Source organism: Suillus bovinus (genome assembly GCF_016758785.1).
Source record: "Suillus bovinus strain UH-Sbo-P2 chromosome Unknown EDB93scaffold_14, whole genome shotgun sequence".
In the NCBI taxonomy this organism is placed as follows: Eukaryota; Fungi; Basidiomycota; class Agaricomycetes; order Boletales; family Suillaceae; genus Suillus; species Suillus bovinus.
The window spans coordinates 430209-455826 of record NW_024542070.1 but is presented as its reverse complement, the minus strand read 5'-3'; the positions used below and the strand labels follow the sequence as shown (position 1 = coordinate 455826).

General features: G+C 48.3%; 13 protein-coding genes across 13 annotated transcripts; 4 read left to right on the top strand and 9 right to left on the bottom strand.

The window, feature by feature from the left end:
* Positions 1 to 188: 188 nt before the first annotated feature.
* On the bottom strand, positions 189 to 1184 carry EDB93DRAFT_193509 (uncharacterized protein). Its single transcript, XM_041455649.1, has 3 exons — positions 684 to 1184; positions 443 to 504; positions 189 to 394 (listed from the first exon to the last, which is right to left on the bottom strand). The coding sequence occupies exons 1-2, from the start codon at positions 1143 to 1145 to the stop codon at positions 496 to 498; spliced, it is 471 nt and encodes a 156-aa protein (XP_041309817.1). The 5' UTR covers positions 1146 to 1184; the 3' UTR covers positions 189 to 394; positions 443 to 495.
* Positions 1185 to 1189: 5 nt separating this feature from the next.
* EDB93DRAFT_1133591 (enolase C-terminal domain-like protein) lies at positions 1190 to 3763 on the bottom strand. The gene is made up of 11 exons (XM_041449044.1): positions 3440 to 3763; positions 3329 to 3374; positions 3169 to 3271; positions 2917 to 3032; positions 2681 to 2801; positions 2496 to 2623; positions 2407 to 2441; positions 2061 to 2358; positions 1784 to 2005; positions 1656 to 1721; positions 1190 to 1605 (listed from the first exon to the last, which is right to left on the bottom strand). Exons 1-11 carry the CDS (start codon positions 3471 to 3473, stop codon positions 1365 to 1367), a joined length of 1410 nt encoding a protein of 469 aa, XP_041309816.1. The 5' UTR covers positions 3474 to 3763; the 3' UTR covers positions 1190 to 1364.
* A 750-nt stretch (positions 3764 to 4513) lies between these two features.
* Positions 4514 to 5514, bottom strand: EDB93DRAFT_192576 (nascent polypeptide-associated complex subunit beta). Its single transcript, XM_041455646.1, has 3 exons — positions 5324 to 5514; positions 5046 to 5222; positions 4514 to 4941 (listed from the first exon to the last, which is right to left on the bottom strand). Exons 1-3 carry the CDS (start codon positions 5376 to 5378, stop codon positions 4652 to 4654), a joined length of 522 nt encoding a protein of 173 aa, XP_041309815.1. The 5' UTR covers positions 5379 to 5514; the 3' UTR covers positions 4514 to 4651.
* Positions 5515 to 5632: 118 nt separating this feature from the next.
* Positions 5633 to 6525, top strand: EDB93DRAFT_1248470 (acyl-CoA N-acyltransferase; the record flags this gene model as incomplete). Its single annotated transcript, XM_041452717.1, has 6 exons — positions 5633 to 5677; positions 5740 to 5769; positions 5828 to 5875; positions 5926 to 6225; positions 6282 to 6314; positions 6397 to 6525. 6 exons carry the CDS (start codon positions 5633 to 5635, stop codon positions 6523 to 6525), a joined length of 585 nt encoding a protein of 194 aa, XP_041309814.1.
* A 242-nt stretch (positions 6526 to 6767) lies between these two features.
* On the bottom strand, positions 6768 to 7804 carry EDB93DRAFT_1133570 (uncharacterized protein). The gene is made up of 4 exons (XM_041449043.1): positions 7562 to 7804; positions 7430 to 7488; positions 6853 to 7353; positions 6768 to 6788 (listed from the first exon to the last, which is right to left on the bottom strand). Exons 1-3 carry the CDS (start codon positions 7593 to 7595, stop codon positions 7144 to 7146), a joined length of 303 nt encoding a protein of 100 aa, XP_041309813.1. The 5' UTR covers positions 7596 to 7804; the 3' UTR covers positions 6768 to 6788; positions 6853 to 7143.
* A 184-nt stretch (positions 7805 to 7988) lies between these two features.
* Positions 7989 to 8495, top strand: EDB93DRAFT_1081735 (uncharacterized protein; the record flags this gene model as incomplete). The annotated part of the gene is made up of 1 exon (XM_041445645.1): positions 7989 to 8495. A coding segment is annotated over one exon (507 nt), but the record flags the coding sequence as incomplete, so codon positions are not given.
* A 210-nt stretch (positions 8496 to 8705) lies between these two features.
* Positions 8706 to 10971, bottom strand: EDB93DRAFT_192757 (cytochrome P450). The gene is made up of 7 exons (XM_041455647.1): positions 10493 to 10971; positions 10337 to 10435; positions 10179 to 10281; positions 10030 to 10118; positions 9682 to 9975; positions 9185 to 9629; positions 8706 to 9127 (listed from the first exon to the last, which is right to left on the bottom strand). Exons 1-7 carry the CDS (start codon positions 10757 to 10759, stop codon positions 8916 to 8918), a joined length of 1509 nt encoding a protein of 502 aa, XP_041309811.1. The 5' UTR covers positions 10760 to 10971; the 3' UTR covers positions 8706 to 8915.
* Positions 10972 to 11538: 567 nt separating this feature from the next.
* Positions 11539 to 12896, bottom strand: EDB93DRAFT_1081574 (hemolysin-III related-domain-containing protein; the record flags this gene model as incomplete). The annotated part of the gene is made up of 8 exons (XM_041445630.1): positions 11539 to 11704; positions 11770 to 11977; positions 12037 to 12138; positions 12190 to 12232; positions 12293 to 12486; positions 12538 to 12555; positions 12615 to 12658; positions 12736 to 12896. 8 exons carry the CDS (start codon positions 12894 to 12896, stop codon positions 11539 to 11541), a joined length of 936 nt encoding a protein of 311 aa, XP_041309810.1.
* Positions 12897 to 13671: 775 nt separating this feature from the next.
* Positions 13672 to 15619, bottom strand: EDB93DRAFT_1133559 (CTLH/CRA C-terminal to lish motif domain-containing protein). The gene is made up of 7 exons (XM_041449042.1): positions 15466 to 15619; positions 15236 to 15409; positions 14961 to 15176; positions 14782 to 14904; positions 14540 to 14725; positions 14167 to 14490; positions 13672 to 14088 (listed from the first exon to the last, which is right to left on the bottom strand). Exons 1-7 carry the CDS (start codon positions 15523 to 15525, stop codon positions 13987 to 13989), a joined length of 1185 nt encoding a protein of 394 aa, XP_041309809.1. The 5' UTR covers positions 15526 to 15619; the 3' UTR covers positions 13672 to 13986.
* A 655-nt stretch (positions 15620 to 16274) lies between these two features.
* EDB93DRAFT_1133555 (phosphatidylinositol-glycan biosynthesis class S protein-domain-containing protein) lies at positions 16275 to 18320 on the bottom strand. Its single transcript, XM_041449041.1, has 6 exons — positions 17938 to 18320; positions 17791 to 17883; positions 17560 to 17736; positions 17324 to 17506; positions 17183 to 17272; positions 16275 to 17134 (listed from the first exon to the last, which is right to left on the bottom strand). The coding sequence occupies exons 1-6, from the start codon at positions 18296 to 18298 to the stop codon at positions 16473 to 16475; spliced, it is 1566 nt and encodes a 521-aa protein (XP_041309808.1). The 5' UTR covers positions 18299 to 18320; the 3' UTR covers positions 16275 to 16472.
* A 287-nt stretch (positions 18321 to 18607) lies between these two features.
* On the top strand, positions 18608 to 22013 carry EDB93DRAFT_1248464 (uncharacterized protein; the record flags this gene model as incomplete). Its single annotated transcript, XM_041452716.1, has 5 exons — positions 18608 to 18706; positions 18763 to 19148; positions 19199 to 21626; positions 21692 to 21851; positions 21904 to 22013. 5 exons carry the CDS (start codon positions 18608 to 18610, stop codon positions 22011 to 22013), a joined length of 3183 nt encoding a protein of 1060 aa, XP_041309807.1.
* EDB93DRAFT_192089 (uncharacterized protein) lies at positions 21967 to 22958 on the bottom strand. The gene is made up of 5 exons (XM_041455643.1): positions 22792 to 22958; positions 22644 to 22739; positions 22534 to 22588; positions 22441 to 22481; positions 21967 to 22384 (listed from the first exon to the last, which is right to left on the bottom strand). The coding sequence occupies exons 1-5, from the start codon at positions 22888 to 22890 to the stop codon at positions 22265 to 22267; spliced, it is 411 nt and encodes a 136-aa protein (XP_041309806.1). The 5' UTR covers positions 22891 to 22958; the 3' UTR covers positions 21967 to 22264.
* A 1283-nt stretch (positions 22959 to 24241) lies between these two features.
* On the top strand, positions 24242 to 25407 carry EDB93DRAFT_192199 (uncharacterized protein). Its single transcript, XM_041455645.1, has one exon. It carries the CDS (start codon positions 24537 to 24539, stop codon positions 25248 to 25250), a length of 714 nt encoding a protein of 237 aa, XP_041309805.1. The 5' UTR covers positions 24242 to 24536; the 3' UTR covers positions 25251 to 25407.
* The last annotated feature ends 211 nt before the right edge of the window (positions 25408 to 25618 follow it).

Sequence of the window (25618 nt, the reverse complement as noted above, 5' to 3'; positions counted from 1 at the left end):
TGAATCTGACTGTGGCATGCTTAATAATTAGAAGACGGACCTGGGAGTGGGGGTACCGGTGGGGACATATTGCCAATAGACGGTAAAGGACGGCGACCGATCGATGTCTGTGTTTGGGCGCGATGAATGATTTGGGCACGATCTATGACACTTGTGGGATCATGTTCTGGGCTTACTGGACGAGCAGAGGAATAGCTGGTTGAAGTCGCAGGAGGGGTAAACCCCGTATTACCAAGATTTGATGGAGCAGCCGGGCCGGATACTGTGCTCCTGCGTTCCATGGATGGACCCGCACGTGAGGACGACTCACTGGGCTGTGGCGATGGACCAGGTCCGGGAAGGTCGCGTTTCCAGTGAGGGATAAATTTGGCTGGTGCAGAAGAGAGTGGAAGAGCTGGAAGTGTATAAAAATGAGGTCGAATAAGAGAAAGAACACACGTACCCCGCACATCTATATGTGGAGCGACATTGGGATAGCTAGATGCTGGGACAGAGCTAGTGAAACTATGGAGTGGCGTATTGTGAAAGTTTGCAGAAGGATGTGAATTTGAGTAGGTTGATGATGGGGGTTGATTTGGGGAAGCAAATGATCGTTCCGTGCTGGCTGCAGGACTAGAAAGGCTTGAAGTACCACTCGCAGCAGAAAAGGGGGAGAAACTAGATGAGTTGGTTTGGGAGCTTACAGCACTATTTAGATCTGGTTCTGTTGGAATATTATTTTCCACCTGAGCACGAAGATCCAAGCTTGCATGTTTAGTTGATTTAGCACCTGGATTAGGTAGAGGGCGTCTTGTATGATTATTATTAATGTGGGTGCTCTCGAGGGATGCAGCATGTGCGAGAATGGCAGGACGTGAAGGGGCCGGGGCCGGGATAGGTGACGGACGTGACGGGGCCGGGGTCTGAGCGGCACGTGCGGGTGGGGGAAGTGATTCCGGACGTGACTTTGGGGTTGGAAGGGGACGTCGGACTGGGGTAGGGTTAGGGAAAGATGTGGGTGGTGGTCGATGCTGCTGGGGGTATCGTAACTGGGGTGTTATCTGGATTTGGGTCGGGTGTTGGATCGGGTATCCTGGTCTGGGTGATATAGATCTGAAACCTTGAGATTGTGGTGGTGGATCCCGTGGTGCCGTTGTGTATGCCATCCTCCAACCCACTCAAGGTGTTCAATGTAACACCCTACCGCGTGTCCTAAGAGAGGCTGTCCATACATCATTTAACCAACGCGTACATCACATGCACAAATATATCAAAATAAACTCGGCGGGCTCGGCATGTGAAATTTTTTCAGCTTCGAGCCTTCGACTAGATCCGATATGGAGACTGAAATTTCCTGTTATACAAGAGCCTATACTTATGCATCATCAAGTGCTCGACACTTTACCACCCCTCGCACCGACCCAGTAAGACCCATTTGGCCACTCAAACTCGGCAATACTCTCCTTGTACATCTCAATACTATATCCTTCCTTTGGATTACTCGGAACATTGTACCTCCCCCTTTCGTTCATGGTACACCTGTAAGGAAAGTGCTCATGCAAGTGGTCCGCGAATTCCAACACATTTCGTTCCATCGTCCCGGAAATTGCGACGTAGTCAATCACGCTTAACCTACTGGTCAGGGACACTGCTTCAGCAAAAGGATCGACACCGACCTTAGATGAATAACATATTCACATAACCCAACGCCGCCGGCATGTGGACAAACGGGGACCCCAAACCTTCGAACATGGTCATTCAGCATGTCGTCCGAATGAAAAAGTGAAAGTCTCCTCGTGCTCACTTTGCAGCCATCAACAACACGCTCAGAACCTCACTGACACCTGCGAGTCTGCAGGAATCAATCTGACAAACATCGATTGCTTCCGCCTGGAACAACTGCTTGAACACCATACGGTTATGAGCATGTTCCCCAGTCGCAACTCCGATCCCGTATGGTTTGAGTGCCCGCCTGATCGCAGCGTGGCCCAGAGCATCGTCAGGTGCTGTAGGTTCTTCGATAAACCTGGCAGTATCAAGGGTCAGTTCTCATAACTGAAACGAAAATGAATAGTACAGACCAAGGTTTGATTTCTGCTAACCCAGTCACATATTCTATTGCCTGTGGGACATCCCAGACCTGGTTCGCATCGATCATCAACACAGCACCAGTCGGACCCGCGTTCTTCCCAGCCAGCTCTGGGCTCGAAGGGTCCTTGAATCCAGACGGGTAATTTGCGGGGTTGTCGATGATAGAACGAATCATCTTGCCTCTGCGCAAGTCATCCTTGAAGTCGGCGCCTACTTTCATCTTGAAGTGGTTGAACCCACTTGCAAGGGCCTCCTTCGTAAGACGAGATACTTTCTCATCTGAATATCCTGCGGGACTAATCAACAAATCAGCAGAATCAATAGGCTCCTTCTCACCAAGCCAGCCCGCTGATGTGATATATGCCGGATACCTGCGCTTGTCAGTAAGATGTGGATAATTGAAATTTACATCGATGAACCTTTACCCAATTTTGGTAACAAGAGCTTCCCTTTCACGTTTTCCAGCCTCTTTGGCCTTGAGCATAGCAAGTGCCTCTTCACGTGTTAGCACATCTGTGATATAACGAAACGCAGTCGCGTTTACTAGCTCCTCCTGTGCATATATTCACGGTCAATTTAAATGGAACAACCGTAAAACAACGATACGAACGGGGGTCATATCAACAATTAATTTCCATAAAGGTTTGCCTCTAGCACGAGCAAACATGTCCCACAGAGCGTTGTTCACTGCAGCTGTTGCGAGGTGAATCACGCCCTTCTCTGGACCAATCCTTGAAAACAAATTCACGGTCAGATCACAGATACAACAAAATAATTTAGGTAGAAGCGACCATCGAGCCATACGCCACAAACTAGGTCGATCCAGCACAACGTTCGAGCACTCACCATCGCAGCTGCGAGTCGGAGCACATCCAGTCCCAAGCTTTTCCCATATTCTCGAAAAAGCTCTCGGGATCCTGTCCGACCAAGCGTCCAGCAAGTTCCCGGATCGCTTGGCACACCTATGGCGCAAGGTAGGTAATGATAAGTATCGTATTTCCAACAAAGCAAGAGAAGTAATGCAATGATAAATGTATCATCTACTATAAGTTGCGACGAAGAAGTATGTACTAAAAGTGCTAAGCTTTGTTCACTCACAATATCAGTACCACGACCGATGGTAAACGTCATTCCATGACCGATAAGCTCATTGTCAGTGTATATGGTAACATATGCTGAACTATAATCGCAATCTGTATTCCTGAGGCACGTGTTATGTAGAAGATTATCGCAGATCACGACGTGAACGTCGGCTCACATCGCATCAGTGCCATCACCCGTCAGGGATGTGGGAAATCGAATATCTATTATCGACGGCAAACAAGATGATCAATGCACACGTAGTACAGGGAACAGCAACGAAACTCACCGTGTGTTTCAAAATGTGTGATTCTGGTAGTCATTGTAGGAGTGTTTAGCGTTGCCGATGTTGATTTGAGCGAGAGAAAGAACAGCGGAACTTGAGGACGTGCCAACGCAGTCTTGTATTTATGGAGCTTTGAGGATGGTGCTGAGAGGTTCTACCGGTGCGAACGCTGAGCCTGGATGACCAGGTGACGCATAGACACATACAAGGATATATCACAAGACAGGAAGCAACACAAAGCTTGGTCAATATGTGCGGTGGTGAACCGGACAAAATGCTGGCACCCAGACTATGTATGCGCTACACGGTCCGCCGGCCCGTACAAAACTCTTAAAAACATATGCTCACCACCTTATTTTCTAGGCCTTGACAAACGCTGCGCTAATTAATGGACCCCAGTCTTAGACTGCACCCACTTCCGCAGTCGACGGCCCGGGGAGTCTCAATGTTGGAGTAGGTTATTCTGCCCATCTGTCTCAGACTGGCCCCACATATAGCCTATAGCGTATAGGACTCTAAGCAGACATACAGAATTGGAGGACAGCTGGTTTCTCTAAGTTTAATCTACCGCGGAGGCTTAATTCATAAGACAGTTTGCGTTTGTCGTTTCTAACTTGAATCATATGACAAGGAAAATCGGCAAACGGTTGACGCTTGCTACTTCCACTGATTAACTAATTGGATTTATTGACCTCGGTTGGTGGCCTTTTCGACTATAATCATCACAACCGCTGTCACAGACCCAAAGGCCTCGCATCTGAACCGAGTGCGTAGTACGATTCTTGCATCTCAGTAAAGCACCTTGGCTAGAGCTGCAAAGTACATGTGAATGCAATAACTGAACTCGGGATCGACCTGCTGGCAATACGTCACCGAAACTTGTCCATGTTGCGAACATGCCTGTCACAGAGCCATACCAGTTAACAATATTTGCTAGCATGCAGTAATGTGCGATGGCATGGGGGGATAGGAACTACAGAGCACAGAGATGAGATAAAGACATGAAAAGAGCGACGTATCGGAGTAAGATCGATGAAGGCTTTTGTTGGCACAGTGCATGAATGGAAACTGATGGTAAAGCAAATGAGCTGGCTGTCACCCGGATATTCGTCCGTCATTTTATCCCAACTCTTCCCACCACCCATCAAATTAACTCTCAATACCGATATGACAAACACTCCCCTCCAAACTACGCGCACCAAGAAGGCTGCGCACTCAGTTCACATCTTCGAGGGTGTCTTTCTTCTCTTCGGCTGCGGCCTGCTCGCCCTCAACATCAAAGTTCTCAACGAGATCAGGAACTTCGTCATCATCATCCTCAGCGGCACCGGTAGGTGGCCTCTGTTGCCCTTGCTGGATGGCTTGGTATGATTCCGCAAGTTTACGGAGCGATGCCAATGAATCAGGGCCAAGTTGATTCAAGATTCCAGGCACGAGCTCAGTCAACTCCTTGACGTGACCAGTTCCATAGATCGCAAACGTGTTGGCGGAGACCGCGGCATGTACTACACAAGGCAAGAAGAAAAACTCAAATTAACACAAATCTTATCTGGCGGAGCGCCGAACGCGAGCTTATCTACTCGCAAGCGACGTAAAAATTCGTACACACCTTTTGGGGCAGTGAAATGCAGCACGTTTCCATCTTCCCTGAACATATTAACCTCCTCTACACCAGGAATAGGTTGCACATTCAGTTTCTTGAGGGCACCTTGGAGTTTTTTGTCATCCTGTGCAGCAGAGGGCTTAGCCTTCCGGACGATCTTCCGACGTATGGTTCCTTTACCACCTACAGTATGTCATCATGTCAGCCTTGATTGAGTACACATATGTGAAGAAGGAAGAAAAAATGAAAGCTACAAACTCCGTGGTGTGATAGAAAACACTTACCAATCCTGTTGGCTGCAGCCTGCGCCTGGAGTTTCGCCAATTTTGTGGGATCCATATTGTTTTGCGGCGAGGGTTCACGATACCCTTGGTGTGATGCGACGGTGAAAAGTTGGAGACTAAGGTTTACGCACAAATATGCGTACACAAACACTAGCGGTCCTGAATTTGTAACCCCATACGTATTTGGGTACCACGTCCGGATCGCCAGTTACTAGTAAGTTGGGGATTCCCCAAGTGCTTGACCATAACATATCCTTGCAATTAACATCAAGTCCGCTAGGAAGCTTTTAGAAGAATCATATACCCAAGATGACTCTTACATTTCACATTCGGCCGGCTAACGTAGACGATGTGGTGAGCATATAACGCATTGCTGATGAGCATTGTTATCAGCGCTGATAAGATCAATGACTCAGGACTCCATGCTCAGGTTGGTTCAAGACCTTGTAGGTAATCGTTTTGCCTCGAGATTTTCATACACTGAAACTTCCCACTTTTATCTAGGCGACTTATGAAAAAGAACCCGAGTCCGCAAGGGCTACCCCTGCTCTGGTGAGTGGCCCGAAAGGTCGCGGAGCGGTCATACTCAAATGCCGTCCAAGTTTCGAGAAAATGTATTCGAAAAGAAATATGCTCACACCATCCTCGCATTCGAGGGAACGCCCGAGGCACCCGGAATCGCATTGGGCATGGCGCTTTATTTCTTCAATTTCTCAACATGGACAGGCAAGCCTGGCCTCTTTGTGCGTCTTAATTCTGATTCGCCTACGCCGCACCGCGACGCTGCCTCTCTATTAACACTTCGCATACAGCTTGAGGATTTGTATGTATCCCCGGAAGCAAGAAATAAGGGCATAGGCAAAGCCCTTTTCGCGGAGCTGGGCAAGATAGCACAGGAGAAGGTGACATCACACGCTTCTTTCCGAGGACCTTGGCTAATGCAACCTCTGGCAACAAGGGCTGCGCACGCCTCGATTGGTCGGTACTCAAGGTAAGTCACACTTGGCTGATCGTGCCACTAGTGTTCCAGGGCATTAATTTTTCTGGTACTTGTATATTATTCTTTCATTCAGTGGAACACTCCATCGATCGCATTTTATGAAAAAAAATTGGAGGCTAAAGCAATGGAAGAATGGATGGGTATGCGGCTGGAGGAACAGGGGATCGAGAATCTGCAGAAGCTCACCCTCCACGCGGCCTGAAACCGATGAAACGGGGTTTTCTATATCCTGGCCAAGTAATAGCATAGGTACCATTGCGCAATGCGATGTCAGGGTCTCTCTGTATGACACACGAGCTGACCGAAATACTCATTGGACCTCGGGCACAGTTGATGCGCAATACAGGTGGTAAATGAGTCATATAAATCCGACGGCACACAAGGCGTACAAGTGCAGGGCCAGGAAATTGAGAGCACGACTTTGTATGATGTAAGCTACACCCCGTCATAACTAGCCCCACCTGCCTGACAAGATTAATGTGTGAGGCTAATGGATATTCCCCGCTCTAGATCGTATTAGACCGCTCACCTTCCGCAGCTTCACCACAATCGGATCCTCCTTTAAATCATCCTTTTCCCGAGCCGGAACTTCAATAGAGTAGACACGCAATACCTGCTTGACATCGGCTGCATGAACGGAGATCTGCGAGATAATATAGCAAAGAGTCATGTCAGACTAAGTACTACATCATCCGAATCATCGTCATTGATTCACCGCTGAAAGGCAGTGCAGACGTAGCCCGCCGCCACCGCGTGTGTTTTTTTAAAGTTGGAAAAATAAAGATATCCATACACGCAGCAGCACACGTAAAGAAACAGACTAAGGACTAACCTTGGCCTTCCGCATCACTTTACACCCAGGACCGATCCACACTACTAGAATGAATTTCTCCCGCTGAGATTCCTTGTCATTGGAGAAGGTGACGCGAACGTATGCGTAAGACGCCTTGGAATCGCCAAGTGCATCGCGTAACTCGGCGAGACCACCGGTTCCCGTCTGTGTGACTCTTAGCTTGTCAGACCGGTCAGACTAAGCGTGTGATTGTCGTAGGGAGGACCTAAACGCATCAAGGTAATCAAATCCGGTTAGAAGCATGAATTCTGACCTCATAGTCGAGTAAAAGCCAGTTAGTGTCGGATTTGTCGGAACGAACATCCTGGTAAGCTATAAGGATCAGCACCACGCTGCTAGTTAACCCAATTTCACTAAGCGATACGCTGTAATTTCGCAGACTAACCTTCGTCGATTTTGGGATCGGATAGGTCGGCCATCGGGTATAATGAAGCGCGATAAATCGTATACAAATCTTTGCAGAAGGGAAGGAGGGGAAGAGAACAGAACGTTAGGTCAATACGATAAGCTGGGAACTGATGGGAGTGACTTCCTTCCTAAGAGACGGCTTGAAAGTCGAAGCACTCACGAAACTGCTCGGCAAGTACCGTGACAACCCAATTTTACTCACTAGGTTTGAAGTCTTTGTTACATTTCCATTTCCCGAATAATCATGCAGGGCGTCCATCTTACAACGAGGTTCAACTATTTTAAGTTGACGGCACTACTTCATACACCTTCACACCACGCGCAGTATTGGCTTCACAAAAGCCTCGCTCTATAGATACTATTCCTCTACTAATGAACCAAAGAAAAGGGACTGGAGACTGGCCGGACACCCTGCGCCTCTGTCCTTGGCGGAGGGACGAACCCTCGATTTGAGCGAAGATGAACCACCCCCGAGGCGACGGAAGCGCGCGCCGGTGGAAAACACACCAGAGGAGTGGAAGCGCCACCGTCTCGCCATCAAGGAAGCTTTTCCTCAGGGGTGGTCCCCTCCACGTAAATTATCCCGTGAAGCCATGGACGGTATGCGTGCCATGCATATATATGACAAGCATACATTTTCCACACCGGTGCTTGCTGAGAAATTCAAGATCAGCCCAGAGGCTGTCCGCCGCATCTTGCGAAGCAAATGGGAGCCGTCGAGAGAGCAACGAGCGAGATTTGCGGAACGGGAGCGACGGTTGAGGGAGGAACAAAAGATGCAAAGTAGGCTTGAAGAGAAGAAGCAGAGCATGGAGCTGTTATCTGAGGCTGCCACAAAGTCAGAGAGACCCAATCGGAGAGATGAGCGGCCAAAAGGGATTAATTCGAAGGACAGGCTGTACTTTGGTTAAGAAAATTACTGGGATCGACAGATTGGCATTGCTCAATATGTCCACGCCTTGTTCACGGCTGTACGTTTATCTTATCGATCAGAGGACCATGTGAAGGCTTTTGCACACAAATGGAGCATCATAAGGCTACATGGAAATTGACAAACGGGCATATTACTTCTATGTATCTAACTTAGATTATTAAGTCACACGTCCATATGTCTAGCAAACGAAAGGTTGGGGAAGGGAGCGATGGTGGGCAACAGAGTACGTTATGGGCATAGTATGGGAGCCGGTACAGTTTTTGAAATGAAGTATAAGGTAAATAAATGATGTGTCCAATGGGACTGTGACTAGAACTGTGTGGGTAATGTAAAAAAGGCTGTAGTTTGCTGGTAGGATAAGACAAAGGGTTGTCCGATAAGTCAAGACCAGCTTGACTTAAAGTGAGAGCACAGATTTCTCGTGCTTAAGATAACACGAGCCTTGTTCTGGTCGGCAAAGTAGAATATCGTTCCAGTTGGGTTGAGGGGGTGTGTCGAGTTGCTCGCCTTTCTTGTCGACAAGGGAGTACCGGAAGCCAAGAAGCATCATGGAGGTGACAAGCTTGAGCTCAAGTCTGGCCAAGCGCTGACCAAGACAATGTGTCTTACCTTGTTATCCGGAAATTAGGTTTGCTGACAAGCGCGCAATAAAAAAACGTGGCTTACCTCCTCCCCAACCGACGTAACCGAACGGAGCCGTCGCCTCCTCGCGGCTAGGATCGAACCTCCATGGATCAGGGTAGAGGTCCGGATTGAGATGAACGTCCGAGAAAGGATATAATACATATGCCCCTGATGGTATAGTCTTTCCGTCAATCGTCACATCAGGTCCAAGGTTTCGGCGCATGGCAGTATGAGGCTGCGCAATCCTAAGAGTCTCACGAATGAGAGAATCAAGAACGGGTGTCTCAGATTCCCAAGCCTCCAGTGGAATGGACGAAAGTTGTTGTGACAAAGAATGGGAGACGTTAGAGGAGACATAATTTGCCAAGAGTTGCTCGACTTCGGCAATAACTTCATCCTTGGACTCATGATCACCAAGATAGGTGATAAGCCACGATGCCGTTGTTCCAGTAGCCCGTGCACCAGCGACTAGCAGACCCATAATGAACTGTTGAAACGTCAGATGATTCAAAATGCCCATGCTCAACGGAAAAGCTTACACCAACGACAACAAGCCTTTCGTCTTTTTCGTCCAAAAGCATTTGCAAAGTGTCAGGTTTAGATAGTCCACTACGCTCCCGTTGATCAATGGCACGGACGATGATGTCGTAGATTTTTTTGGTCGCCCACAGCTTCTTAAGCATGCTAGGTCCGGGTAGCCATGGAAGTAAGACAGTCGCTGGGGTTGTTCCACTGTCCAAGGTGTCGTAGAGTCCCTTGAGACGCGCAACTTGGACAGAATCGTCTGCTAACTCCTCGCAGGAGAGAGATCGTACAGTAATTTGGAATAAAAGCTGTAATGTACATGGTCAGGAGTTGAAACGAGCCTATTGAATCCAAAAACCGACTTCATAAATTTTTTCAAATGGGTCAAACGTTCCTGATGGTCCCCACGTTTCCATTACCCTTCGGCAATCCTCCAGAATGGGAGCAATGACTACGTATTAGAATAAAATGAGGATGAGATAGAACCAGTAAATGGATAGATACAACGTACGGCCATTAAGGTGTTCATTTCGCTGAACGGAAGAGAGACGCTTATGAATTTGGGCAATGCGTTTGGACTGAAGGTTGGAAGTCACCCCTTTGACAACAGGGATCTAATTAGCGTCGGGATTAGCGTACATGTCTTCGATGATAGAGAAAGATGCTGACAGCTCCGGAAAGCATTTTAAAGCCTTCAGTGAGGTCGAAGTGCTTGTTGGCAAAGAATGATTTCCGGGCTGACTCTCCGGAAACAACAATGACCGTCTCCTGTAGTCACTGTAGTGAGTGGTCGCTGGAGAGAAGACTTGGTACTATAACGCTTACTCGAAGCATGTTAAACTGAAAGAGAGACTGGCCAGTTTTATGAAAACCATTGTTCAGAAATTCGAAGCGTCGGCGGAAGAATGGGGTGATGGCGAGGAGATGAGAGCCGGGGAGAAATACTGGGGCGCCGTCAACGACACAATCTTTTTGAGAACCAAGACCAAAAAATAGAAGAATAAAGAGAACAAGCAAAGCGATGGCCACTTGGGCCTTTAGACTAGAAAGAAGAAATGCGTCGGCAGCGGATTGTAGGCCGACTGTATACATGATACAAGCTGTCGGACGCGAAAGATAATACTTGAGTACGGCAACGAAGACTTGCGTGATGGCGCGACTTTATATGCCATGGGTCATAAGATCCCGTGGTATGAGACGCCAACATGATGCTGCCTGTATGCACACGAGCCTGAGTGCCTTTTGGGTGATCTTGATCGTCAGATCCTGGAATAGGCTGGGCGGTGGGAATTATTTGGCGGTTCCGCTTTGCGGTAAATACGTAATCCGTCTCGTGGCTGGATGCGCTTTCCGTCGGACACAATGACAACGCTCAGCCTAACGTATTTTGTGTTGTACGTCCTGTCCACTTTTGCAACCGGCCCTGCATCGCAGCACTCTCTAATACCTAAAAATCAAAATTCGGCCAAAGCCTCGAGGTCTTGGTGTGGCAAGGCATCTTTGCATCTACTTGTCATCATCCGTCGGACGCCGATAGACCAGAGCCTCGATCCCATTCACCACGAAATCCGTCTATATCGTCACCTTCGTAAACACACGTCCCGAGGTATCCCGCATGCAGCGCGCGGTCACCGAAGGTGAATAATAAAAAACCCTTCAATCTGACAATTGAAATAAGGATGACCAAACTTCCATTAGCCTTACGGATACACCCTGCAACGTGCATTTTCTCCGCGCTAGCGACTCCGCCGGAGCCGTGAACCTGCTGTATAGGCGATGACCGCCCGTAGTGCATGTTCCTACAAAATCTTTTCCCAGGGCTGTCCAACCACAGCGTATTACCCACGACGCAGCGACGCACCACCAGCATGTCACAATTTGCGTCCATCTAAGCCAGAATGCCAATGATCGAATGCAGTCAATACACACATCCAGTGAGCCAGAGCGGCAAGAACCACACAGAAGTGAAATATTTGATGTGATGCGAAAAGTAAGTCGAATTTCCCTGGGGCTAGACGTTCGGGCATGCGATTGGCGCTGCGCGGGGATGAATTGTAATGTCAGGCATATGTGTGGAAGCCAAGAAATGAGGTCCTACGCACTAAATCAACGCGCCCGTAATGTATAATCCGCCTGATGCGAGCAGCCAACCAAAACCCATCTCGGAAAATAGCTTCGATGCTCCATGCGATACCAATAAGTGAGCAACTGGGACCACAGCAGACAATCCTAGACCAATGAAGACACCGGTACGTGTACCTCGATGTGTAGGCTTTGCATATTCAGGGTTTAAAACGATATATGCGGTTCCTTAAACGTGTATTGGTAAATGACTTGCCAATAGACGAATGCCAATGTACAACACCGACCTGCGCCAACTAGTGCGATGGAACATAGATAGCAGGCTTGCAAGGCTGGTTCACAATAGAACCCATAGTAAAGGCATGGCACAAAAGATCCGACGGTGAGGGCTACGGGAAGATTCATCAAAATGAGATAAGGGTGGCGATACCTGTACTTACTGACGATCCCTGTATAGTCTAGTGCATGGCACTGGGTCGACACCTGTGATCAATTTCGAATCATAAATCAAATCGTGCAGTCGCAGCTCTGAGACGGGCTGACCTGTGCCGAATGGCAAGTGGCAGTGTGGAACATAGCACTCGCAGTGAGGCAGAACACTGCAGAGAGTAGAAATATAGCAAAGACAGAAGTATCCAGCCAAGTGGTAGTGCTGTACGCCAGGATATATTGCCCGCGGAATGTCATCAGAATCCAGAAGAAAACCACAGCGCCAACCAGATGGCTGAGGATGTTGACTGGAAAATGCAATGTTGAATCACGTCTACTCGAGAGAACAAGAAACTTACCAGTTTCGTTATGAGGATCTACTCAGAACAAAACCAATCAATGACATATAAATGTTAGACGACTCGGACATCCTCACAACTGTAGATAGATGCAATACAACCTGACCAGCCGTTCTGCACTCTAGTAGAATAGCAGTCAATGGACCATCTCCGCTTGCGACAAGTTGGAGACGTGCACGCGTCGATACCCAGTCTTACCGTCTGTAGCCCGTTAAAATGTACTCGTTATCCCTCTGCCATTCTGGTATTTCGTGCCACGAAAGCGTCATCCGTTGTTTGTCAGGACCTGTTTGCAAAATGTGGTGTGCAAGTCCATTCTGATTGCTGAGGTTCCATTTGCGTGCCTTGAGCTCGGACATACGATAAAAAACACCTCCACTGCCAGGTATCGAGACTGAGGGAACAATAGGTGCAGGCTTTCGTTTGGTATATAAGAGTTGCGATACAAATAGTTTGGCTCAGACTCCACACTTTGTGCGCATGAAGTTTCAATTTTCAAGCTCCAAGTCAAGCCTGTGTGACAGGCACACCCCAATTTACACTTGCCAGTCACAATTAAACCTGATACACGCAAAGTACAAAGAAGTCAGAACAGCACGCTCATCCCACACATATTCACAAGGTATTGCCTCGCAAGTCTGGAGAATGTGCCTGTAAACTGATATCAAGGTTGTCACTGATGTGAGTACTCGATAAGTGCCAATCTACAAACTGTAGCGCTCAGCGCTCATGATTGAACTTCAATCATCGGAGAGAACCTCGGCGATTGTCAGCTATAGTCGCTGATTCCATCACCATGGGGAATTTTCTTCTTGGAAGACTCAATGTGATGGCCGCTTCAGCTTCTGATCTGTCCTGAGAGCCACTTCTTCACCAGAGGGGCGTTAGATATGCTAGGGTTGGTAGGTCACTATATGCCGTAACGGCAAAAAGTTTCCAGGGTCTAGCGAGATCGAAACGAGATGCGCAATGTGCATGATGTTACGCAAGCCCTTCGGCACATCAATGCATCATGTACTAGCCAACGACCCGTACTGAGGACTCCGCCAAGGTTGCAGAAACTTCGTTACTGTCTGAGTCAGTTCTTCTTTTTCCCTACTCTCCAAAACCTATCACGAAAGCTCTTGGTCGCAGACACATTTGTCACCGAAGGGTCATTCACTGCTCAGCGCTCAGTCGCGAGCAGAGTATATCGACGTCAACCCAACGTCAACCAGCTAAAGTGGAATGGCCATTCAGTTACAAAAATGTCCTTGCTCACGAATACACTTGAATTCCGACTAGGCCATAAAAAGGTTCTCGACAAAAGCACTGCCCTTCGTCAAGTCTGAATATACTACAAGTTGCTAATGTTATGACACCATGAAAAAAACGAGTGTATAGGAGGCCACAGTGAGAATCAAAGTAAACATCCGAGACAACGAGTCTGGTATCCCGCACAATCAATAGCTAGGAGATGAATACCTTCTTGAGTGCACTGAACTCGCACTTTTGGTCAGTCACTTGGCAAGTGACCATACCATTGTTCTTGGCTGCCATATCTTCCAGCGCCTGACGGTAGAATATGAGTATCAGATGGCCACATGAAGAAGTCGGCGATAAGTTGGTTTTCAAAAGTGAAAGACATACCTCTCTCGAGTAAACTTGACCATTAGGAAACATCATGGGCATGTTGTCCTCGTCCATGATCTTGCCGCTAATTCGACAAACAATAGTGGAGTTGGCGTGGTGGCTGAATGGAACTTCTTGAGCCAGAGTGTTTATGCTAGGGTCGCACACCGGGCAGTCGACGTTGTGGGATGACTTGTCATTGCAGGAAGGCAGCTTCAGTGAAGCCAGACCAGAATAGAGTGCAAGATTGAGGAGGGGTTCAGTGGGTAAAGAGTTTAGATTGTAGATGGCAAGCCGAAAGGCTTGAATAAGATCAAGCCAACGGGAATTATCATATAGTCTCTGTAAGGTCCGATGAGATGCAAATGAAGGTGAAACAACGCTATCTTACGCGGTACGGACCACACGTTGTAGAAGGTTTTATTGCAAGTAAAGTGGCAGCCTGCATAATCTGTGGGAGATGTGTTTCTTGCCATGACACGAGATGTTTTTTCGAGTAAGCCATGGCCTCCTGCTTCTTCTGATCACGCGCCAGCTCGATGTATTCTTGTAAGCGAAGTTCAAATTCGAGTGTGCTCTGCGGAAAAATCAAATGTTTTCATAGAGATCGTATATTGCAACATTCAGTCTCACCTTAATTTTCCGCAACGCCGTCTTGTTCTCACTACACCACGCCAGTGCTTCAGTGCAACTGTGCTTAGAAAGTGCCAATTCGATTCTCCGGATGTCTGTGAACAGATCGATGTCCACAAGGGTCTGGTGCAAGTGGTAGGCGCCATGAGTTGATGTGAACATCTGGCGGAACTACAAACCTCTATGTTCCTGTCCTGTGCCAGTGTCCGTGCTGTGTTTTCCCGTCCAGTCCGAAGGGCCCAGTCAACAAGCCATCTGTCAAGCCGCGTGTCCGCCCACCGTGAAAAATCGAGGCTACCAGTGGTTTGCAGGGTCTCTACCGCCATGAGATGCTGTAGCCTCTCCCGAGTGACATCAAGGGTGGGCTTTCCAGCGGTATCCTGTAGTTCGGAAAGCTGGGTGTAATGTTCACTAAGTTAAAATGAGATCCGAACTAGCAAATAAATCTACGTACCTTGCGTTTGAGGTTCTCAACCCGACCTATCATTCCATCTACACTCTTGGCGGCGTCCTCGAGGCTCTTGGATCGTTTTAGTAAGTCATTCGAGACGGTTTGTACATTTCCGAGCTCGCGCTCAATGTTCCGTTGTGTTGCACGGAAGACCTTTCGATAGTTTTCATAAGGGACCTGGCGGAGTGTGATTGTAGTGAGGTCGTTAAGAATTAGCAGGCGTAACTGCGCACCCGTATAAACGGCTGCTCAAATAGTAATACCCCCTCCGAATTGAGCTTTGTTGAGCTCATATCAATAGTATGAGGATTTGTTCTCAAGGCTTGGTTGGCGTTGGTAGTCACAGGGAATCGGGATTAAATGATCGTAGTACTTGTGATATCGAGGGTTATTACTCTCACGTGACCTGGAAGTCTGGGTAAGGCTCGTATTAGTAATTATACCGCTGCCCAATACGTACTCAGTACTCAGTAACGCAGTACTTAAAGACCATATGAATGTGTGTAATAAAAGGGGGGGGGGGAGCTGAATCTTGTATCTGGCGCTGAGTTACTTGGAGGAGAAGGGCAGCTAGTCATAATCTAACTCTGGACAATTAAGCGGTGCCAGTGTACTATACTACTAACTGGGGTTTTTGCTGCACTCTGTGCAAAGCCATTGTCCTGGGCACAGTACTAGTTGCGGTATCCCGTGCAACAGTCGGAGAACTTGTGGCGAACGAGGTAAGAGAGCAACAACACCGTCACGGAAACACGGCACTCGGAGGCCCAACGCTTATTACCCAATCGTATACATGAGCCCCTGTCAAAGTGGGATCTAGGTGGAGCCACCGCAAAATAGCAATTCTACCTTCGCATTAAGAGAGGGGGACCATGGGGATGCCACAGAGGCTCCCGCTATGGGAAATATATCTCATAAACATTTCCGCGCTACCCCATGCTCAAAAATTCGGCGGCAAAATTTTCTTCGCACACGTCGCGTCAATCACCGCCATCAAGGCCCCAGTAACCACCCCCTTTATCACACATGGCATGGTTTTTAAGCACTGAGTACTGAGTAACGGTATAATTAACCTTTAGCTGGTCTTAATGCTTCCCATGCTGTATAACCATACACTATACTACGGACAGCTAAAATACACTGGAATAGGATTATCTCGCATAAATCCTGCATGTATTTTCTACCGTACACAAGCCTTGCATACAAACAGGCTATCAATCAAAAGGCGTAATCATCAATCCTACCGCCTTCCGTCATCCCGTGGGCCCCGTCTCCACGCCATAAATTCCCGAATTAAGGCCACCACAAGAGGAACAGATATAGATGCGAATAGTGGCGTATACACCGCATACTTGTGCTCGGCAGGAAAATACAGCAATGCCAGCATCCCAGGATTAAAGAAAGCGCGTGACGCCAAAGATAACGCCTTACTGGACCATCGCAGAGCAAGGGCCGGCGATGTCCCTGGCAGTGCGATAGGCCTGCATTGCTTGAGCACAGTATTCATTAATATCACATCAGATGCAGAACACACCTCATGGAGCGATGCAAGGGCATCTAGGACATCATTTCGTACCACTTGCCCAACAGGCATGTTATTGATCTGATCCACGAGCTTCACAATGCTGTGCAATGTGTCCTGGCTGCCTTGCACATTCTGCAATGCACGGCGCCGGAGCAGAGCATCTAATTGCCAGTCAGATAGAAAGCTTCCTTCCATGCTCAAACCGAGGGGAACGGGTGGCACGCCTAAAAGAGCAGCGAGCTGGGTTGCAAAATTACGGAAAACTGGTTTTAGATCGTTATATGAAAGATGGAACGACGAAGAATTGAGTTCATTGTTGAGGATGAATATGCTGCCCCATTGGGGCAAAAGGAAGGAGCTCTGATTTATTGGACGACCTATCGATAAGTCAGAAATGAGCACAAGTGAGTATACGCGACATTTGCCTTCACTGTCAATGATGTTCATAGGTGAATGGTTCTCAGAAGGAACGAATATAACGAAGTGTAGAACAGGATCATTCGAGACGCTGGATGCTACGATGACTGGTCAGATGTTGGCACCATTGATTACAACGCAATACTGACCAAGTGTCCATTCTGCAGAGTTGATAAACACCGTCAAGTCTTCCTGAGTTAGCCCTGATGCTTCGGTGTCATCAAGTATTAGGCGTCTCGGCTCAAATGCTAATGGAGCATGATACTGTACTTGACTTTCGACTGTAAAATTATGCAAAATAGAGAGTCGAGACATCAGCGGAAATATGAATTCTGATAAAGTATCTTCAGAGTTGGTCTCAAAATACAGGGGCCATATGGATTACCCGCGAGCGCAGCTTGCACATCCCATGTCTCAACAAATCGATTGGGGGTTGCGTCTTCGTTTAGCAGCGTAAAAGAGAGACGATAGTGATCCGAGTATTGAACGACACGCTGCGAATGCGAAGTGCCCGACTCCGGGGGAGCAATGAGGTCGGACAATATTGAGCTTAATCTCGTGCCTAATGTGAGAGCAGTCGAAGTCGTTTCAAAATACAGTACTCTTATTGACTCACCTGATTGCGCATCGGTCTTGTTCACCTGCAAGTGCCTTGAATGCGCAATTGAAGTCTGTTCACCAAGAGCAACTGTATATAGGCTAGATGCTGCTACAGTAACGCGTTAAATTGCCGTGTTCACTAACATATTATGAGCACACACACCTTCATTATTTTTGTCCTGTAGGTGTGTGTCAACGCCCCTCCACCGACCAGGTTCATTTATCGCAGAATCATGAAGTAATGTTTGGAGTTGGGATTTTAGGCTGGGATTTTGTTGGCTGATGGACTCATCAAGGTAAACAGCGACAGGAAAGACAACATTGCTCTGAAGTTGTGATCGTACTTGACTGGTTGGAAGTGCAAGTCTCTCTATACTCGTCAAATGCCACCAGAATGGGAAAGCCAGAATAATGACGATCCAATACGAGGCCAGGACTGCTCTACGGATCCAGTCTTTTTCGAAGCTAAGTGTTTGAGGATCTTTGAAGCCAGAGCTAGTGCTTGCAAACGCAACAGAGTTCATCCTAGTAGAGTCCAGCCTTCACAAGTTCAATAACAACAACATCGACCCGCAGATGGGGGGTCGGAGTTTCAATCCCTTCTTGCTAGAGATCACTCATCTACCTCAAGCGTTTACTTCGACTGAGCGTCTTCGCTCCTAGTTGCAAAGTTTCAACATTCATGTTCGATAACCGACCTTCACTTGCTTTCAAATAGTTCTACAAATATTCACATCACCACGACGCGCTGGGCTAATTTTTAACCCAACTTCTCTTCCATTCCTACCTGTGACAAGTGTTGCAGCATCTTGGAGGTCCCAATCCTCTCAAGCATGACTTCTGCAAGCTATGAAACTTCTACTTTTACTAATCCTTCGTCTGCACATGACATACGGCGCTCTGTAGGTGGCAGTTTCTCATCTGCATACGACGTAAGTTCTCGTGAGAGTTGTACTTTCTCGGGTCGTTCAAATACCCTCTTTCTTAGTCACCCTATTCCACTGCACGTCGAAGATCTCCATCTCCTGGTCCATCTTCGCGGAGATATGCCCCGTACGATAGTTATATTCCCCGTGGGGGACCTAGCTATCGTAGTGATGATCATCCGAACGTTTACAGGCCAAATGCATGGAGACCAGAACGCTACAACAGCCGCAGCCCATCCCCAGATCGTTACGAACGGTCTCGTTCTATGGAACCGCGCTTCTGGGATTCTGGTGCTCGCTGGCAGCCGCCTTGGCAAGATCGAAGATCCTCTCCGAGCCCACCAGCTCTACGGGAAAAACTCCGCAGAGATACTATGGCAGAGCGAATGTTCGAGCCATCAGACTCCTGGAAGCAATCACACGTCGATCGATCCGGCCGATACGAAGTGTTTGTCCATTTGCGTGTCACTTAGTATCTCCTCTCATCATCGTATGTAGGTTGGAGCCTCCAAGTCCAAGATTTCCAGATTATCGTGCTCGTCCTGCACGAGATTACTCTCCCCTGAAGTCACCAGCGTATCCTCCTATTCATGGTGATACTTATCGTCCTTATTCTAGTGGTCAAAGCTACCGAGAACCACACGTGTTCGTTCGGTCAGATTCATACCGGCCACAATATGATGATAGTGCTCGACGGTCACCGCGCTCAGTTGATAATTCGAACACAGATGTTTGCTATCCGCGTCGACCATCAAGTCATTATGATCACGATGACACACTGTCTTCGACCTCCATTGCTAGTACACCGCCTCCCCATGCTGTTAACTCTCCTCCCCCAGACCCACATATCACCAATAGTGATGCCCGTAGGCATTCACCATCTTGCAGACGTGCGTCACCCGCCCACTCCGTAGCACGATCTAGAGCGTCCTCGATATCTTCCGATGCCCCCCATAAAAGATCACAGTTGAGATCTTCATCCCGATCATCTGCTTCTTCTCGACCTGATAAATCTGCTATTTTCGCGCATAATGGTTCCAAGGATATCGTGTCAACGAAACAGAATCGAGAGAGTACAATTCGACAAGCACCCACGCATGTGTTGTCACGAGATCCGGATAGACTTGGTTCTACATCGAACACTCTTACTGGAAAGGGTTCCACGCACCCTGAGCCTCTACCCCACGAGTTGCTGCACGTGGGCGCCAAACCGGTCCATCCTGTGATGAACGGTGAGCTTAATGGTCCGCCTTTGGCATCGAACTTCTTGCGTTCTTCACCAAGTTTGTTACCAGGAGAAGGTGCGACCATTCCTTTTGCTTGTCAATATCCTGAAGACATACCGATTTTAGATGTCGAGATGTCTCCTCCTGGGCTTATATCTTCTCATGCTCTTCCTAGTGACGTGGAATTAGCCTTCTTGGGGGATTCGGCTGGTAAAGGGACTGAAATGCAAACCAACCAAATATCCCCTCTTTCTAATAACATAAAACCTGCTACGCCCCAACCTGCTTTGAAATCTGTGGGGGCGGTCGCCAATAACTCACCGGCGTCCGCAACTGCGACCGCAACTCCTTCACCAGAATCAAGAATGCTGGAGAAAGATGTTGATGTTGGCTCCCCGCGGACGTTAACAGGAGACACTCCCTTGCTAAAGTCTGCTCCACAAGTCATTGCCACGGAATCGGTCGGCAGTCCATCTCGTATCGAGGCAGAAGAGCAGCTTTTGACTCCCGCACTTGACGTAGAACAGCCTGCAACATGGTTTTATGGTCGTCCGTCTTTTTCAGACCCGACTGCAAAAGCCCTCCGTTTTGTAGTCCTAACGAGGCTTCAATGTGATCGTCAGACGCGCGATGAGCGTGTTGTTCCGGTTCTTAGGGCCAATCGGGCGATTCGCGAGCCTTCTCTGCCTTCACCTATTGACGCGCAAGACAACCTATTTCAGGAATTTGCAGCTGATCAGCCCCGTCAGGAAAGAATGACTTTACACTCTCAGTCTATGAGATCGTCCTTATCAGGACACTTCCTGGAGCGAGAAACAGCCCTTCGGCAAAAGCAGCAAAAGCTTAGAGAAGAATATCTTGAGCTACATCAGCAATGGATAGCTCAATGTGCCCGACTCGATAACGTGTCAAAAGGCGGTCTGCCTGAGGAATCTCTGCCAACTTCTGCAGGCGGCAGGTCCACCAGACGATCAGCTGCCGTTTTGGGCGATGCTGTTCGCTCTGATCTTGAGATGGAGCAGATCATTGCGAATCTTGGGATGGAGGAGCTGACAGATCCAAGCTACTTGGCGATCAAGAACGTTGCAAAGATACCGGATATGGTTTCTGTCGTTGATAGCCGTGGGCCATACTCTTACGACGATACGAACAATCTCTTAGATGACCCTGCGGAGTTCTACAGCTCGTCTTCGGCTCTTGACCTCTGGACAGAAGAGGAGCGCATTGTCTTCAAGGAGAGATACGCTGCCCATCCGAAGCAATTCGGGCTCATTGCTCAACATCTGCCCAATAAGACTGCCGCTCAGTGTGTCACGTACTACTATCTGCACAAGCCGCACGTCGACTTCCGCAAGGCTATTGCACAGTATGGTGCAGGTCGGCGCCGGAGGAATGGTAGGGGGGCTAACAAGCAGAAAGGCAACGCACTGCTTGCAGATATTCGCCGCCATGATGATGAGGTATTGGCTGCCCACCCTACTTCTTCCGCTGTACCTAGTAAGCGCAGGAGAGCTGCTATACTGCGATCCAACGTCGAACCCAGGAGAAACCAGTCCCGCAGGGGTACCGTCCAGCCTGACCAGACCCCCACTTCTTCCGGGACAACGCCAGATCCTGAAGCAGATGAGCAGAAGCGCCGGCGGCGCTCCACTGCAGTCGCGCGTTCGTCGGGTCTTGCTCAAGAAGAAGTTGAACCCACTGTACGTCCCGGTCATGTTGTTTATTACTGGCGTTTTTGTTGATATGTATATTTTGACACGATTAGGAACCAGGTGCTGAGGCTCCACCTCCAAAGCAAACCAGAAGACCCCGGAAACCCAGAGCCCGCGCAGTCGCAACCCCGTCAGAGGAAGCCACTCCCGCTCCAGAACTCCCGGATTATTGCAAGCCGTCGATGCCAATATCGTGGTCCAAAGAGGACAAAAGTCAGACCTCTCCCGCACAGCCTCTGAAATCGGCTTGCTGATCTCGGTCCAGGTTTGTTCCTTGAGCTTCTATCTCAACATGGTGATAATGTGCACCACGTCGCTGCCTCCATGCCTCACAAGGTCCATGGTGATCTGGTAGCAGGCTGTGGCGCCCCTTAGCTTGTCTGTATAGACTACAGTGCAAGTCAGCAGTTATTATGGGAGTCACATGGATGAATTGACATCTGTTTCTGCTGGGATTCGACACTTTAACTATCTGGTAGTTATACTGCAGTCCTTTCGACTTTTCTGACACGTATATCCTTAGTTTGTATCTCACCCGCGTATGGTAGTTGTATAGTTCACTAATTAGTACAGACTCAAGCCAAACGAGTGCATAATACTGTACGGAAGGTACACAGGATGTCGATTCATCGACGACCCTCTACCATGATAATGTGGTATCCGAAATTCGTCTTGACTAAAGGCGACAAATTGGGTTTGTCGACAGTCGACGGGGTAAGGGCGAACGCAGCATCTTGAAATGCACCCTTTATGATAGAAATAATTCTTTGCTTATCTGAGTCAGTAATAATAAATCACTTACAACCATAGACCCCCGTACCATCCAACCAAGACTGCCACCAGCTAGGATGAGAGCATCTGTGACATTCCACATTTATTTGGTGAGCAAACTCACCTTTAGCTTTGTCCTCTGAGTATTCCTGCGCTACCTTGTCGAAGCGCTGCCCCTCCTGCAAACCACCTATCAGAACTAGTGCATCTTCATATAATGGCATGTGTGGCAACCTGGATCTTCTGCAATGCCTCAGTTGCCTTGGAGTGTTTCTCGCATAGAATATGGCGGACATTGACAGCAGTTGCGGCCTTCAGACCACCCTTTCCCTGGACAGGACTCGAGGTGCGGTTTTCATCAGAAGCGACTATTGTAGCTTACTTTGCTCTCGGATTGATCGCCTTTGTCGGTGTTCTTGGTGTTTCCACCTTTCTTTTCTGCGGGCTTTTTCTCAGCTGACCCTGACTGTTTCTTGCCCATGATGTGGAAGTGGTACAGTGAAGCCTGGCCTAAGCCTGACTCAGGGTAGGTGCGAACGGTGACTAAAATGACATGCTTACTAAAAATAGAAAGACTCATCTGCAACTTTGCACTACCACAACCAATTATCAGTACCGCAGTCCTGAACTCGTGGAACCACAAGTCCATGGCTGAAGAAAGTCACTCAATTGATAGCACTCAGGTAAAGGCTCCCTGGCAGACATGCTGTCGAGGTCTCTTGAAGACTTAATATTTCTTGTCGTCTTGTGTCCATTCTGACTCTTGCTTCAAGTCGCAGCTACGCTTTCGTTGTATCGTCCACTACATTTGGTTATCTCATATTTCACCCGACTCGACATACTTCGACATTCCAACCCCTACAAACCGCCGCCTTTGTTTCCACGATGTTCTCATCATCTTCCCATGGCAGTAGTTGTTTGCACTATGAACACACTGGATCAATCACTTCGCCTTCATCTATAGTGCCAAACAGTCATCAGAATTTTAAGAAATACATGCCCAGAATCACCTGTCTTCTCCTATCGCTCATTTCCGCTCAGCACTCCGCCCTTGCTCTATCCCTCGGTCTTTCTTTCGATCTTTTTCATCACACCATTACGTTCCAAAGATTAGAAGGTGTCAATATCACCTCGGGTTTTTTTTTCGTGATCCTTGCGCTCTGTCTACAGCCATCAGCGGAAAAAGATCTTGAAGTCTCTTCTTGGCACAGACCCGCATGCATTGACGTGTCCATCAATGTCGTCTCGAGGAGACGCTGGAAACCAGTCGTTCATCCAATAAACTGTAGTGTGGGGCAATACGAATGCAAGAACGTCATTGGCACTCTATGGATGGATCTTATCAATACACTGGCTTCGATAACGCAGAACGGACGTGCTGAAGATGGTTGCTGTTTACCTGCAGACGATATTCGTACATGTCTATCATGGGCAGCCTAGTGCACCGACAGATCGACCTCTAGGCACAAGTCTGTCAGTTGCACTACATGCACTGAATTGCAGATTGTCTTGCATAATCGACTTGCGGAACTTCACGTAGATCTCCGATCTATGACTTCTTGTCCGCGGATGCATGTTCTAATATTCTACCCTTGGCGTAACACATCAAGAGCCACATGGATAGGTTTTCAAGAACACCGAAGTCATTATACCCTATTCGCACTGGCCTCCTGTCTTGACAAGTATAAGACCCTACCCTGCTCGCCTCGTGTCGAATCATTTCTCGTCTCTGCCCTGCAGAGTTGTCATCATCTGGACGCCGCTTTCAGATCATTGCAATCCATACGGAGGTAGGCTCAACTTGAAGTTATGCAGTCGACAATTTGACATCGGTGCACACAGAAAAAACGTTGCCACACCGCCCTTACCCCCAAGGTTTCTCTGCACTACACAGGTTCACCGATTCTAGTCCAAATAGTCATGGCTGTTATAGCTGCTGTAATCGTGACATATTTTGAAGCCATCCGGCTGCGGGATTGGGCGAGTGAGGCGTAAGACAGTGTTAGAAAGGTCCGAGCTGCATCCTTACAGGAACGAGCGGAAGAAGTCAAACGAGCCAGGCGCACCGCGGAGGAAGTAGCACAACATACAGGCGCCTAGAAGAACGGGAATGGGTGGTTGCGGAAGATGGCCGCAGAGCAAACGAAGCGAAACTCTGTCGAGCGTAAATGGTTCGAAGGTGTTCGCCTCGAGTATCACCCTTCAGAACAAGATATCAGTCAAATGAAGGTCAACTATCACTACAGCCCGGGATTCATTCACATTGCAGTTGTTGGCTCTGCAGGAGCGGGCAAGTCATCCTTATCAACGCCGTCTGTGGCTTGTCCAGAAATGATCCCATGGCCGCTCGTACGGGAATTGTCGAGACCGCTGATACCGTCACGAGATACCCTGATCCATCCCCGAACTCCCGGGTATGACATTCCCGGATCAGGCACTGCAAAGGTGTCTGATTGGCAGCACTTCAATGACATGGGCCTCTACATCTTTGATTGTGTCATCGTGCTCATAGACAATCGTGTTCTGCAATCTAACCTCGCCATCCTCCGCGCCTGTGGGCAGTTCAAGAACATTGAGGCGTACATTGTTCACTTCAAGTCAGATCAGTACATCAACAACACGATGTCACAAAGTTTCGACCTTTGTGATCCCGACAGGGACGACGAAACACGTTCTCTTTTACTGCCAACGAGATTAAAAGAACGACAGAGGTTCGTCGACGAAACGTGTGAAATGTCCAAATGGACCTTGAGAGGCACCCTACCACAACATGCAACGCCTTGGCCTAGCCCCTATCAATCGTTCCCAACTGCTTCGAATCACCAATCAAGTGCACATTAGTCTCACACCATTGAATGGCCCGAACCCTACCACAACATGCCTAACCCCTAGCCCAAACTGCTTCGAATCACCAGGATCGGATAATACCCTGCTCGGCGTGTACAGGTTCAAGGACCCTTTGACGCTCTGAAAATTTCGTCAGCATCAAGGACGTCCTAGCGATACCAGGGTCATAGAACCCGCATCACGATAAACAAGGATGGTGTACATCGCTATTTGCAATTTCACGCAGATATGCTTCTTGTCGATGGATGCATACTCTATTTTACCCTTGACAACACCAATCGGAAGCTACGTGATTAACTTTTCAACAATATGGAAGCTGCCGAAGTTGTTACACCTTATTCATACCGACCTCGCGTTTGTTT

Bases quoted from the DNA above. Each gene is read 5' to 3' on its own strand.
- EDB93DRAFT_1133559 (XM_041449042.1), bottom strand. From the start codon at position 15,525: ATGAGCTCAACAAAGCTCAATTCGGAGGGGGTATTACTATTTGAGCAG. The intron at 14,726-14,781 runs GTGAGACTGAAT...ATTTTTCCGCAG, and splicing joins CGGCGTTGCGGAAAATTAAG to AGCACACTCGAATTTGAACT. The intron at 14,089-14,166 runs GTATGTCTTTCA...TTCTACCGTCAG, and splicing joins GTCAAGTTTACTCGAGAGAG to GCGCTGGAAGATATGGCAGC.
- EDB93DRAFT_1133555 (XM_041449041.1), bottom strand. From the start codon at position 18,298: ATGAACTCTGTTGCGTTTGCAAGCACTAGCTCTGGCTTCAAAGATCCT. The intron at 17,507-17,559 runs GTAATCCATATG...ATACTTTATCAG, and splicing joins TGTGCAAGCTGCGCTCGCGG to AATTCATATTTCCGCTGATG. The intron at 17,135-17,182 runs GCAAATGTCGCG...ACTTATCGATAG, and splicing joins GAACATCATTGACAGTGAAG to GTCGTCCAATAAATCAGAGC.
- EDB93DRAFT_192576 (XM_041455646.1), bottom strand. From the start codon at position 5,378: ATGGATCCCACAAAATTGGCGAAACTCCAGGCGCAGGCTGCAGCCAAC. The intron at 5,223-5,323 runs GTAAGTGTTTTC...GACATACTGTAG, and splicing joins GGCTGCAGCCAACAGGATTG to GTGGTAAAGGAACCATACGT. The intron at 4,942-5,045 runs GTGTGTACGAAT...TGCCTTGTGTAG, and splicing joins GCATTTCACTGCCCCAAAAG to TACATGCCGCGGTCTCCGCC.
- EDB93DRAFT_1133570 (XM_041449043.1), bottom strand. From the start codon at position 7,595: ATGGCCGACCTATCCGATCCCAAAATCGACGAAG. The intron at 7,489-7,561 runs GTTAGTCTGCGA...TGATCCTTATAG, and splicing joins CGATCCCAAAATCGACGAAG to CTTACCAGGATGTTCGTTCC. The intron at 7,354-7,429 runs GTCAGAATTCAT...TCACACGCTTAG, and splicing joins GGCTTTTACTCGACTATGAG to TCTGACCGGTCTGACAAGCT.
- EDB93DRAFT_192199 (XM_041455645.1), top strand. From the start codon at position 24,537: ATGGCCGCAGAGCAAACGAAGCGAAACTCTGTCGAGCGTAAATGGTTC.
- EDB93DRAFT_192757 (XM_041455647.1), bottom strand. From the start codon at position 10,759: ATGTATACAGTCGGCCTACAATCCGCTGCCGACGCATTTCTTCTTTCT. The intron at 10,436-10,492 runs GTAAGCGTTATA...CAGTGACTACAG, and splicing joins TTCAGTTTAACATGCTTCGA to GAGACGGTCATTGTTGTTTC. The intron at 9,128-9,184 runs GTAAGCCACGTT...CCGGATAACAAG, and splicing joins TTACGTCGGTTGGGGAGGAG to GTAAGACACATTGTCTTGGT.
- EDB93DRAFT_192089 (XM_041455643.1), bottom strand. From the start codon at position 22,890: ATGGGCAAGAAACAGTCAGGGTCAGCTGAGAAAAAGCCCGCAGAAAAG. The intron at 22,482-22,533 runs GTGAGTTTGCTC...CTCTCATCCTAG, and splicing joins CTCAGAGGACAAAGCTAAAG to CTGGTGGCAGTCTTGGTTGG. The intron at 22,385-22,440 runs GTAAGTGATTTA...TCTATCATAAAG, and splicing joins TGGTACGGGGGTCTATGGTT to GGTGCATTTCAAGATGCTGC.
- EDB93DRAFT_1133591 (XM_041449044.1), bottom strand. From the start codon at position 3,473: ATGACTACCAGAATCACACATTTTGAAACACACG. The intron at 3,033-3,168 runs GTGAGTGAACAA...CTTGCGCCATAG, and splicing joins TCGGTCGTGGTACTGATATT to GTGTGCCAAGCGATCCGGGA. The intron at 2,442-2,495 runs GTAAAGGTTCAT...TGACAAGCGCAG, and splicing joins GCTCTTGTTACCAAAATTGG to GTATCCGGCATATATCACAT.
- EDB93DRAFT_193509 (XM_041455649.1), bottom strand. From the start codon at position 1,145: ATGGCATACACAACGGCACCACGGGATCCACCACCACAATCTCAAGGT.